This window comes from Sander vitreus, chromosome 1, assembly GCF_031162955.1.
Source record: "Sander vitreus isolate 19-12246 chromosome 1, sanVit1, whole genome shotgun sequence".
Lineage (NCBI taxonomy): Eukaryota > Metazoa > Chordata > Actinopteri > Perciformes > Percidae > Sander > Sander vitreus.
Window position 1 is genome coordinate 1,576,250 of NC_135855.1, and position 12,981 is coordinate 1,589,230.

At 39.7% G+C, this 12,981-nt stretch overlaps 1 protein-coding gene across 1 annotated transcript in view; it reads right to left on the reverse strand.

The window, feature by feature from the left end:
* The window catches only part of cep89 (centrosomal protein 89), a 59,746-nt gene extending 49,641 nt beyond the window's left edge, over nt 1-10,105 (reverse strand). The window contains exons 1-6 of the mRNA XM_078246060.1: nt 9,833-10,105; nt 9,102-9,208; nt 5,702-5,848; nt 4,781-4,976; nt 1,435-1,486; nt 230-337 (exon numbers count right to left, since the gene is read on the reverse strand). Of these exons, the coding sequence (XP_078102186.1) occupies nt 230-337; nt 1,435-1,486; nt 4,781-4,976; nt 5,702-5,848; nt 9,102-9,208; nt 9,833-9,874 (652 nt within the window). The 5' untranslated portion in view covers nt 9,875-10,105. The remainder of the gene's footprint in view (nt 1-229; nt 338-1,434; nt 1,487-4,780; nt 4,977-5,701; nt 5,849-9,101; nt 9,209-9,832) is intronic.
* Between the last annotated feature and the right edge of the window lie 2,876 nt (nt 10,106-12,981).

Sequence of the window (12,981 nt, forward strand, 5' to 3'; positions counted from 1 at the left end):
GGCGAGTAGAGTCGAGGCGAGTCGAGTCGATCAGGTATCATGTAATGGAAAAACGCCAAGTGACTTAAATTAACAACTGCATTAGAATATATCATTTACATTAGTAATAACCTAACCAACAAAGGGTATATCATGGAATTGAATAAAAAAAACGGTTTAATATGGTATAAAAATGTAAGTCAAAATGAAAAGCAGACACACAGCAGGCTACTTAAGGACATACACCTACATGGCAAATCTTCTCTCCAACTTCCACGGCTCTTCCTGACAGAGGCTTTCTTCTTGGAAGAATCACCGCTGGCTTCAGGAGACTGGACACTGGTTTCCTCAGGGTAATCTGAGAGATTGAGAGAAAAATCAATTGCAGAAGTAATATTGGGTCTTGTGTGTTTTACTATATAACCCAATTTTACCATGAAGTGCATGTTTTTTTGTGGGGGGATTTTTTTCCCTTTATTTCAGAGTGAGAGTGGACAGACTGGAAAGGTGGGAGTGAGATGGGCGATGACAAACAGCAAAGGGCCGCAGGTCAGATTCGAACCCGGGCTGCTGCAAAGGCCTCAGCCTACATGGGGCGCACGCTCTTACTGGGTGAGCTAGAGGTCGCCCCACCATGAAGTGCATGTTGGTCTGTAAAAGTGACTCTCTATAGCTTGAACGTGTTAATAAAGAACACAGTCAGCCTGTATGTAGCAAAAACAATTTAGTGATTAAGGTAGGAGCATTTTAGGGACGTATAAAACATTTTTTAATTTAGCACTGTCAAAAGCCTGAAGCCAGCTCTGGTAATAACAGCAATAATGAGGCTTTCCTTTTAGCTCCAATGATGTAAGGCTATATTATGTCTGTTGTGAATCTAACATTTGGTTGACTAAGAACAGTATCTTAGCCTTTCACTGAAAATGGCTGAGAAGTCATATGACGTGTAGCCAAGTCTCTCACCATTCATTCCTTTTATTTGTATGCGAGTTAAAATTCTAAAATCAACTTGTATGTCTCTATTAGCCTCTAAATAGAAATGTATTTGTTAGATAGGTTTAATGGAGGTTTAAGTCAAAATGTATTATTACTGACAGCTCTATAGCTTTGTTTTTTTCTGAATCTAAAACCACACTTATTTTAAAGTGCATCAACAATACACCACCAACCTAATAACATTTACTGTATTTTGCTGCATGTTGTTTGAGAGATTTTCATAGTACAGTTGCATTCCAACTACTATATATCCTACTGGTGGTTGCTAAGAAATATATACACCCAACACAATATTGTAAATGCTACTACCATCCCTTCGCATCAGTGGTTACAACCAGCAGGAGTATCAGCTTAAATGTAATTCATGACATTATACTCAGCATTTATCCTATAGGTGGGGTTATTTATCCACTACTGACAGATTATGAGTTAGTAGGTATTGTTTTCATGCTCTTTTACCTGGAGAAGGCCCTCTTTTGTCAGACATCTGATTCAGATGGGGTGTACTGGTCTGGAAGAGAGACAGGCAAAACCAACAGACAGTCAAAGAGAGATTTCCAATGCCCCGTTGCCTGCATCCCTTTTGTGCAAAGCTATTTGAAAGACCGCTGCGTTTATGGCCTTAGGGGTGTAAGAAAAAAATCGATACACTGGCTATTTTATTTTGCAATACTGTATCGATTTTCAAAAATACAATATATTTTTTTTTTTTAGTTTACGTGCAAAAATATTCAAGTAAGACAGTGGTTCACGTTTATGTTGTGTTTAAACCCCCTACCGCTAGATGGCTATGCTGAGATGCACCACTAGTGACCTTGCCTAACAGTGCCTAGCAGTGCCTGACTTTTTGATAGAAGCTAACAATGTAGCTATGGCTGAACTTTGGCCTACTTTAGCATGTAAACATTAGCTCACTAAGAACCTGGGAACCACAATCTCAAACTGGCAGTTTGATTTTCTGTGTACTGAATTGTTTACCTAAAGTAAACTTCTCTGAGTTGAATGCACATCATGTATTTTTTTAAATACAAGTTTTTCTAAAATTATACTTTTAAAAAAAATTCAAATATATCGCCTTACGCACAGTATCGAAATATATTGCAATATATTGAATCATGACCCGTGTATCGTGATACGTATCGTATCGTCAGATTCTTGCCAATACACCGCCCCTAATGGCCATTGTCAAAATGTGGAAAAAATAAGATCTTGCCAGTGCATTTATTGTTGCAAATATTCAGAGACACATTTAAGCAACGAGAATGACTCACAGTGGAGGGAAGAGTCGCAATTAAAACAGAAGAGCAAGACAGAAGCAAAGAAAGAATTAAATATGTCAATGTGTGGGAAAGACTGAATGTCAACCGCTCACTACAACCTCTTCATTTTACACCACAATTATAAGTCTAATGGCTGGAGGCACAACTATCATGAATAGAAAATAAACCATTTATATACACAAGCTGGCAGTTTATTAGGTACATCTAATGCAGTGTAATACAACACTCCTGCAATAAATTCTACCTTTACGAAGGTTATAATGTTTGTTCGTTTTTTGTTGAAACTGTTTTAGTTGATGTTGATTTAACCGTGTGCTCATTTTGGAGGCTGTATTTAAGGTGCTGTTGAACTGTGTTGCATTTTATACAACACCTATTAGTTAGCGAGGTGAACCTTATAAACTGCCAACTGAGTATATTCCTTACATTATATGTAATAATATCAGATTATCAGAAACCCAATGTAGCAGCATACAGGACAAGAACATGAATAGAATAGAACAACATACTGTGAGAGAAGAGCAGACTCTTGGGATATAACCACTGGGATTTTGGGAAGAAATTTCACATGCAGGATTAAAGACACACATAGAGTTAAAGGGGAACACCATCTACATTAAGAATGTCAATATGTTATTTCCATGGCCAAGGAAGTTCAATTAATATTTGTGAACATGAGATACTCTCCCTCAAAGCCAGAAACCAGAGAAGTAAGTCTCAAACTTGTGATGTCATCAAGTGTAAAGTCTGGAGCTGCTCCATAGACAATGAATGGGAGACTGATTTTGTCTTCTTTTTAATACCCAAATGAGCTTTATTCTATTGTAGTGTTCTCAGTTCTGAGACAGAAAATGTTCCCATATACTCAGAACATTCCCTTGGGTGCTCTGTGTCCTCTATAACATTTTTTCCAAATTCATAGTCTGTGTAGACAAAAAGTCTATGTAGCCCTTCCAGACTTTTTGTACTTGTACTAAGCATGCATTAAGGACATAAAATCCTAGATGACCTACAATTTCCTGATGTTTGACTGAAAACTGAAGTTATTGTGCTTGGCCCCAAACACCTCAAAAGCTCATTATCTAAAAGACACAGCTTCTCTGGATGGCAAAATAAATTCAGTATATCTGTATGTGTCTCTGTGGCCGATTCAAAAAGTCAAATCGGCCCAAATGAAAGCTGAGGGCTCCTCCGACTGACGACGGCACGGAACACACCGAACAGACTCGAGTCACCGACCTCGCCAGACTGTCTGACGGCCGATAATCAGGTTGGTGTGTCAGCGCCTTAAGGTTCTGCCTGTTTAAAGGAAATTTTTCCTCGCCACTAACGCACCAAATGCTTGCTCTTGGGGGGGAATTGTTTGGTCTCTGTAAATTAGAGCGTGGTCTAGACCTAGCTCTAGTCCTAGCTGTGAAGTGTCCTGAGATAACTTCTGTTGTGTTTGAAAGTATAAATAAAAATTAATTGAATTGAATTTAAATTTGAGTTTTAGCATTTTAGTTTGGGGAAGAGTTGTTAATGTTTACTAATATTTTTGGACTGTCTTAGATCATAGGAATAACATGTATGAATTTTGAAAATGGGTGTAGTTCCCCTTTAACTATGAGTAGGTAAAGAACGATATTTCAGGCACAGAGAGAAAGAGTGTTTCAGGACCCGCTACTAATACCTTGTCGTCAGTGACTACCATAAATCACAAAAAAAGCAAAGCAACTTTCAGGGTTAGATTAAATTGTCGCAACCTAAATTGCTGAAACATTAGAGGCAAATGATATGTTATTATGTGACAAGGGGGAAAGTCTCAGGAAATAAATGCATGTCAAATTTAGAAAACCTACAATGGCACAGAAAAATCAGCTTTGATACAGAGGAACAATAGCCATAAGTAGTGATTCAGGAACACCGAAAGAATATCTCAACACTGCAAGCAAAGTTCTTAAAAATGACTAGAACCAAAACCTGTGACAGTAAACTACATAAATCACTTCTCTACAGTAAAAGACTCAATACATTACATTACCTTTATTCTGTGTACAACAGCACCTCTCAGTGGATCAGACTGGTATCACAATACCCACACTTAACTTCAGAGACATCACAAACTAAACCATGTATAAACAATATTTGAGAAAGAATAGTTATCCTCCCTCATAACAAACATTCAAACGCAGATATTCTGACTTCAAAGGCACAGGTGTAACTGATAACATTAACGATGTCTCAGTAGGCCATTCCAGAACTGGCAGACCTGAATTTAATGCATCTTGTTATTAAGGCTATTAATTCTGTTCCTGCTATAACTAAAACCGGTCTATTGGCTACAGTCCTCTGCTCAGCAACTCTAGATAGAGGTTAACTAGTTTGCTAAAACAGCTCTTTGACAGCAGTTATTTATGTAGGGGAGAATGTTTCTCATTTGCTTTCAATGAAAAAAAAATGTTTTCAATTGGGATTAGAACTAGCAACTCTCTATTTGGAAACTTGCTTACACATAACAATGAGATCTTCCTGTAGAATCTCACCTTAGCTTTTAGTGGCAGGGAATAGATAGGTTCTGTGATTGGGCAATTCTCCGGTCTGTCAAGAGTTTGGTAAACATGTTCTTCCCTGTCCTCTTCACTCTCCACCTCCTCTTCTTCCTTGTCTTCCAACTCCTCCTCTGAGTGGTCAGGGGAGGACAGGCGTGGTCGGCTAGCCAAATCTTCTGACCATCTATCTCTGAGAAAGGTGAGAAAGTTCGCTGTATCTTATTTATTGGGATAAAAAAGTAATACAAACTACTTAACTTCCGCAATAGGCCTTTTTCACAGAAGACATGTTGACTCTTCATAGTGGGAAAAGCACAGATGGACCGGATAACAATAACCGATGGCTTCGTATTCCAGTAAGCCATATCAGTGTGACAGTGTGTCAGCATGCCCAATATAAGGACCCTGTAACCAAAACGGCTAAATGGAATTCAGCCATCATTCATTTTATTTTACAACTGAGTTTTGCCTACTGTGACTTGTCAAAATGTCTTCTACTAAAAAGGCTTACTTAGAAAATTGCATTGAAAAATGTGTTAGATTAGTTTAGATGGCTTCTTGAGATAGATATTCTCTGTCTAAACATTCTGTGTGCTGCAGCACCAGGGCACACATTCATGAAAACAGATTATTAAAACCAGAAGGCCTATATTTCAAAGATATTGAGAGAAATATTTTTGCATTAAAAAGATTTTATTTTTCAAAGTTACATCTCACATTCTATGGATACATCTTTTGCACTTTTAAATCCTTAAAGTAGGACCAATCATGTACTATTTTGGCCCATTTTTTACTGGGACACACTTGGTAAATACAGCCCCAGGTCAGGTTTAAACTTGGAGTCACTTCTTGAAGTTAGAATCATTTGTCCCAAAGCTTGTGATAATACTAGGGTATTTGTCAGAGGGTGTTTACCTGAGGAAAGGTTCTTTGCTGATGTTTGGTTCAGATATGAAGGACTCTGACTGGCCACTCTCAGACAAAGACCTTGGCCAGACAGGGGGGATGGCCCATGTCTGTCCAGTGAGCGAAGAAGACAAGATGGCTGCTGCTAAGGCGGATCTGTAGATGGAAGACGCACTTCATATGAGGTGTCTTTTATACTTTGCATAATATGTATGCATGCATGCTTATCATATTTCAAGTCATGGTTCATTATTTCTAATGTTATTGATGTGATGCATTGTTAGAAAAGGGAACACGAGTAACTCATTTAGTTTCACTAAATGAGTTTGAAAGCACTGTTTTAAATCCACCATGAATATAGATACACATTAAATGGTTTGTTTGACCAGATGCAGTATGCTGAGCAAAGAAAAAGAATAAACCTGGGGTGAAGAAAGGTAAATGTATGATGAGGCTTAGAGATGATTAAATACAGAATGGCAAAAGTCTTCTGCATTGTAGTGACAATAACAGTGAAAGTTCTTACAGGATGAGACCAGAATTAAACTTTTCTACCACATTTCAATTAGAACTGCAAAGTTCAGTTATTTTTTATGAAGAAAAAAAGTCAATTCTCTGATTCCAGCTTCTTAAATGTGAATATTTTCTAGTTTCTTTACTCCTTTATGACAGTAAACTGAATATATTTTAAAGGGTGATAGAATGCAAACCCGATTTTACCTTGTCATAGTTGAATAACGAGTTTGGAGGGTAAAAAGGACATACATAGAACCCCAAAGTCCCGTTGACATCCCTTTCCTCTGCAAATCTCACAGTTTGAAACTACCTCTGAAAACGGGCAAATCTCAACGAAGCTCATAGTTGACGTCAACTCGGCGGCTCCTCCTTATTTGGCTCTGGTCTCTACCTCTGTCACGCTCCAACATTTACATAGGCTACACCACTGACCTGAGATCAGCTTAGTCTTCTGAATAGGTCGCGCAGATCTCAGAATTGTTCATTGTTCATCTGCTATTTTACCACTAAATTCACTTCTGAGACTTTTTAATGCGATAAATCAACTATGTAGAGGTCAAATATGTGCCGTTTTACGAAAATTGATGGCTGATTGCAAATTTTGTCCGACTGTGTGTCGAAGTTCAGCGGCCGGTGCTGCCTGTGTTGCTGCCTGTGTTGCTGCCTCGCCGCCGGCCTGCCTTCCTTCACAGACCCCGGCCTGCTGTGAGCTAGATGGAGCTCCGTCACGGCCGGCAGCCCGCGGTGCTCCGTACCCGCGCAAAGTCACCGTTTCTGGGTTACTGGACTACCAAACGCCGCTGCCCTGACAGAGCTCCAGGGCCTGCAGCTCGCCTCTTCCTGCTAAATGGCCGGTGTGTGTGAGTGAGAGCACGGTCAGCGAGCTTGTTACGCCAGCAATCTCTTACCACAGGTTCCAGTTAATCTTATAATGGATATGTGTGTTGAGTTATTTAAACAAACGATCGGGGAAATAAACGCCTCTTGTCCGCGAGTGAGCTTGATGGAGCTCTATCAATGAGAGCTAGCTAGCCTCCTCCTAACGAGACCTCTGAAATTCACAAAAATGAATTAAATTGAAATCGGACAACAGTGTTCGCTAAGCTTTGTAAGACCTTAGGGTAGCTGTGATATACATGCCGTGACGAAATTCAAAGTGTAAATACACTATAGTTATGCCGAAAGGATTGAATGGGACACATAGCCTAGCTAGCAGTTCCTCCTAACGAGACCCCTCAAGTTCACAAAAATGCCTTAATTGAAATCGGACAAAAGTGTTCGCTTTGTACGATACGATAGTTATGCCAGCAGCTGGCAGCCCCGAGCCCCGGTAGTCCAGTAACCCAGAAACGGTGACTTTCCCCTGGGTATAGAGCCCAGCAGGCTGACGTCTTACCAAATTTGCAATTAGCCATACATTTTCGTAAAACGGCCCATATTTGAGCTTTATATTGTTGATTTCTCACATAAAAAAGTATCAGAAGTGAATTTAATAACGAAATAGCCCGACAAACAATGTATAACTTTGCAGTGTCTGAAATATGAGACCTTATCCTTATCCCTTATATCCTTACCCCAAGTGAAGGAGTTCAAGTACCTTGGGGTCTTGTTCGCGAGTGAGGGGACAATGGAGCGGGAGATTGGTCGGAGAATCGGCACAGCAGGTGCGGTATTACATTCAATTTATCGCACCGTTGTGACGAAAAGAGAGCTGAGCCAGAAGGCAAAGTTCTCAATCTACCGGTCAGTTTTTGTTCCTACCCTCACCTATGGTCATGAAGGCTGGGTCATGACCGAAAGAACAAGATCCAGGGTACAAGCGGCCGAAATGGGTTTCCTCAGGAGGGTAGCTGGCGTCTCCCTTAGAGATAGGGTGAGAAGCTCAGTTATCCGTGAGGAGCTCGGAGTAGAGCCGCTGCTCCTTCACGTCGAAAGGAGCCAGTTGAGGTGGTTCGGGCATCTGGTAAGGATGCCCCCTGGGCGCCTCCCTAGGGAGGTGATCCAGGCACGTCCAGCTGGGAGGAGGCCTCGGGGGAGACCCAGGACTAGGTGGAGGGATTATATCTCTAACCTGGCCTGGGAACGCCTCGGGATCCCCCAGTCGGAGCTGGTTAATACTGCCCGGGAAAGGGAAGTTTGGGGTCCCCTGCTGGAGCTGCTACCCCCGCGACCCGACCCCGGATAAGCGGATGAAGATGGATGGATGGATGGATGGATGAAATATGAGACCTGCTGTCTCGTCTCCAATGTATGTGTATGTGGTTCGCTCAACCAATCAACGCGCAGCTCATCTAAATATTCATGAGCATACCATATTTGGAAGAAAAACTATTGTTTCAAATAGGGCCATTCCACAGGGTAGTTAAGGGCCCATAGAACAGCACCCGGGCCATTTTCAGCCCAACCAATGTTACATACCCTATTAGGAGACCTTAAGGAACAGTGTGAAATACCCTATAATCATTCTATCACCCCTTTAAATAGTGGACAAAACAAGACATTTGAGGACGTCATCTTGGGCTTTGGAAACCCCTGATCGACATTGTTTTAATCATTTTCTGACAGCAGCCCTAAGTATATGTCTGAGGACAGCATGAAGTCATGCATAGGCTGTTGATACAATTGAGTACAGTTTTGAGAACTGTAAAGGCATCAGCTTGAGCAAATGGGTCAATAATGTTACAATCTAGCAACAAGATGTTACTAAGGTAACTTGTAGAGTATATTGCCCATCATTTGCCCAAAACGTAAACCCTAAAGGACTGTGAGAGGGGGGGGGGTTAAAGAGAGAAATAATATGACAAAACAGTGGTTTAACAAGGAAACTGTGTCAGAGGAAACACAGCAAGATAAAAGGAGGTTGGAGTTGGAGCTGATGGACTGTGTTAGGTACCTGGGTCTCTCAGGTGAGGGGTCTGGGCTGCGTGGGGGCGGGGTACGAGGCACAGCAGGCTTGGGAGCAATGGAGGCGGCAGGGATCAAACCATGAGCTATATGCTTCTGCACAACACGCACAAAGGAAAGTTAGTGAAGAAGGATAGCATCACATAGACAGATAATTAACACACACAATGTGGGTGCTATGACGGGAGTTTAAGTTAGTACAACAAATAACACCCAAACTGAGGGAAAAGAAAGAGGGTGGGAAGGTAGAAAGGATGATTACTAAATCCCAAAATGATGAACACTTGATAAAAGAGAAACCAAACACTGACAACAACAGTTTGTTACAGCAGTGGACTTATTCTATTGAAACACCACTGTTACTGTATATTGGAAACAATATGCCCTTCAGTTATATAATATTAAATTATAAATAAAAGCAAATAGATAGTTAACAATACATAACGTCACCTGCTTTAAGTTTGGTAAACAAAATGAATACACCACAAGACTTAACGTTACAAATATGGTGTTGCCAAACGTTAAACATCTCTGAAATATCTAGCTAGCTAACGTGTGCTAACGTTTAGCTAGTAACGTTAACCGAAGTTAACGTTATCTTACGCTAGATTAACGTTAATGTTAGTTAGCTAACGTTGAATGATAAAATTTAAGCTAGACGTTTATCTAGCTAGAAATATGACAAAGATCATTTATTTTAGAAAAAGACGAGAAACTTACAAACTCATTGTCTTTCTCCCTCCTGAAGCTGAATTTCAACATAGTGAAAAAGGTTGTGTGACCCTTGCTTCACTAGCTAGATAAAGTCAATGTCTCTGTTTAGGCGAACAGCTTGACTCGTTTGCCGAATGTCAAATGGCATTAAACAAGTTTAACATTACTTGTCATTGACATGTGTATGTATATGTCCACTTTTACCCTAAAACGATCAAATAAGCGAGCTAGCTAACTATATTCAACAGGCTGGCTGTGTGCAGATTTCTCGTATCTAGACGCTTCACCCCAGGCACCTTGCTACAAAAGTAGTGCTGATTGGCTAAAAGTGAGGAGAGAAGCCAATCAGTGACTAATATGATTCACCTAGCAACGACGTCGTCACCGACCAGCGGACAGGCCAACAGGGGGCGATGTCGTTCCATTTAATGATCAACTGTCATCTACTGTCTCTTAGCACATAGGGCTGTTGTAACTTCCTTTCTTTCTTTCTTAACTATATTATTTTTTAATGTATATACAGTAAAAAATACAATTGAATATGACCCCTAAAATAACATTTTAGTAATACCTTTTAAAGTGTATATGGCATGATAGACCATTCAAATGTGTCTACCATCCAGTCAACTTTGTCCCTGACATTTTTAAAACCGTTAGCTGCAAAACTTGGCATATAAACTTAAATAAAGATGTTTGTGGGTGCAACCTTTCAAACTTTTCTGAATATCCCCATACTGTCAAGAATGAACAGATAGCAAAAACACATTTTGTCATAACATCCATCCATCCATCTAGTTTCTATACCCACCTGCACTGTGCAGGGTGATTGTCATAATATACTATACAAAAACACATGTATTTTTAGTCCTCCTTTGGCTATAAATCAGCTGAAAATAGGTTTTACCCAGTGCTGCCCTTTGCCCTTAGAAATGGTGGAAGTGTGAATCCTATAACCAAAAGCCAACAGATTTGGTTCCTGTGATATCAACTTCTCCTGTTAAAATAAATCTAAATACTGAAGAGAATTTGATATGGGAATTAATTTCAGAATTTCAGTCAGCTCTTTTATTTCAGTAAAATGTCCTACCACAAACAAAACACACAGAGACAAGTGCCCAGATATTGCACAGAGAGCACGTTGGTATGTGTGAAGAAAGGCCTGATGGCAGATTAGGATGTCATGTGATCCCAGGCCAGTCTGCCAACAGTTCCTAACCCATGAGTGTTGACTTAGTGTGTGTTGGCTTACTGAGGGCTGTGTTCAAACTTCATTCCACTCATTCCCAACCTGCCTGGTAGTTTCAGTCACTGAGATACACTCAACCACAAATATATATTCGAAAAAATGCAGGAAATTTGTTTTGTTCCCCTCTTTTATTGAGATTTGAGTTCATACAAATGACACAAAGACTTACAGACAAGGCCAGTACAATAACTCTCTGCATATAGACCAAGGCATTTAGGATCACTATGCATGGTGAAATGCATTGACAGATCTGTTAAGTCTACAACTTATTCTGTTAGCACTTATTAATATTAATCAATTACTGCACATTCTTGTTATACACTTGACATTTTCCTTCATGACTAAGCATACATGGCACTTCAGACACCAATTAGGTAAACAGAGACAGTAAAGAGTGTTACATCTTCTCAGTGTTACCGTTTTAAAAACACTTAAAATATCTTTACACAGACAAAACGAACCAGTATATAAGTTCACCAAAGGATTAAGCAAGGCTAGTAAAATACATTCTTTAAAAAAATCCAACGTGCAAAAATTCACAACTTGACCATTACTAAACTGTTCTGAAACCTATAACATAAAGGAGTATATTATATATATATATATATATATATATACATATATTTGAGTATTTTTTTATTACATAAATAATTTGATTATCAAATGTGTATAAAAATCTACTTTGTAGATAAAGAGATAGTCCAACACTGCAAAGTGTCAGTAAAATGTGGGATGTGACTAGGATTAAGACAAACAGAAACCTGACTGCAGGCTTTGATCAAAGTCACTGTTAGTTGACCGGCTGTCCAGGTACGATGCAGTCTACCCACATTCTTCCGTTCTGGAGACAAAATAACCTTTTAACTACATCAAGATTCACATTAACAGAGAGACAGGTAGCTCATGCTCTTCTTACAAATTGACAAACTGCCAGACAGCAGCAGCACTGATAAAAGAGGGCCAGAACTGGGTAAGATGAGTCAGGATAGGAAATGGTACATCCTGGCATATTAGGGACATGGAGGCATTTTGGTCTGTGGCATATCTGGTACATTAAGCAAACCTAAAATACCAATATTTTCCATTTACACTTTGTCCCAGGCATGACACTTAGCAGAAATAATAATCCTCAAAGGCTGTCTTACAACTACAAAAGTGACAATAATACAAAACCAAGGTATATATACAGTATATGATTTTTTTTTAGCAGCTTAAAGAACATTGCATTCATCAACTCTCCCTAGACAAAAAACTGCACAATTTGTTTTTTCCTCAATCATTGTTTAACATACTGCAACACGGTTTATAACATCTACATATCTATTTAGAAAATGTATGCATTTCAAACTCCAAAAAATGATCAGTATCCAACCGATTACAACAAATATCGTGGCAATGACCTAATCCTTCACATATACAGTATGAAACATGACATGTATTGAGGACACACACAGAACATAACTACACAGCTACATCAATACACAATGGAACTAACAAGGGACTGCGTAAGCCACAATAAAATTATCCCCCTGGCAGTCAAGTAGAAACCGACACTGGGTGTGTTTGTACAACTTTGTTTTCGTCCTTCGGTTCGTCTGGAGCTTTTCTTCAAGAAAACATACTGAGATGACAGTTTAACTTAGAGGCCTGTCTCAGTGCTGTGTAGATATATATAGACTGGAATGATAACTGGTATGTTTTTCCCAGAGTGCAGTTGTCCTGTGCTGTACACATACTAGTATGGTACAGAAAGATTTCCCATTGTGTTTGGTGTGCAGCCTAGTTTACTTCAGATACTGAACTGTGCTGGGAAGGCGTCCATGTACAACAAAGTAGAGCCCGACCGATATTATCGGCCGATATTAGGCATTTTCCAAACTATCGGTATCGGCATTTATAATGGCCGATT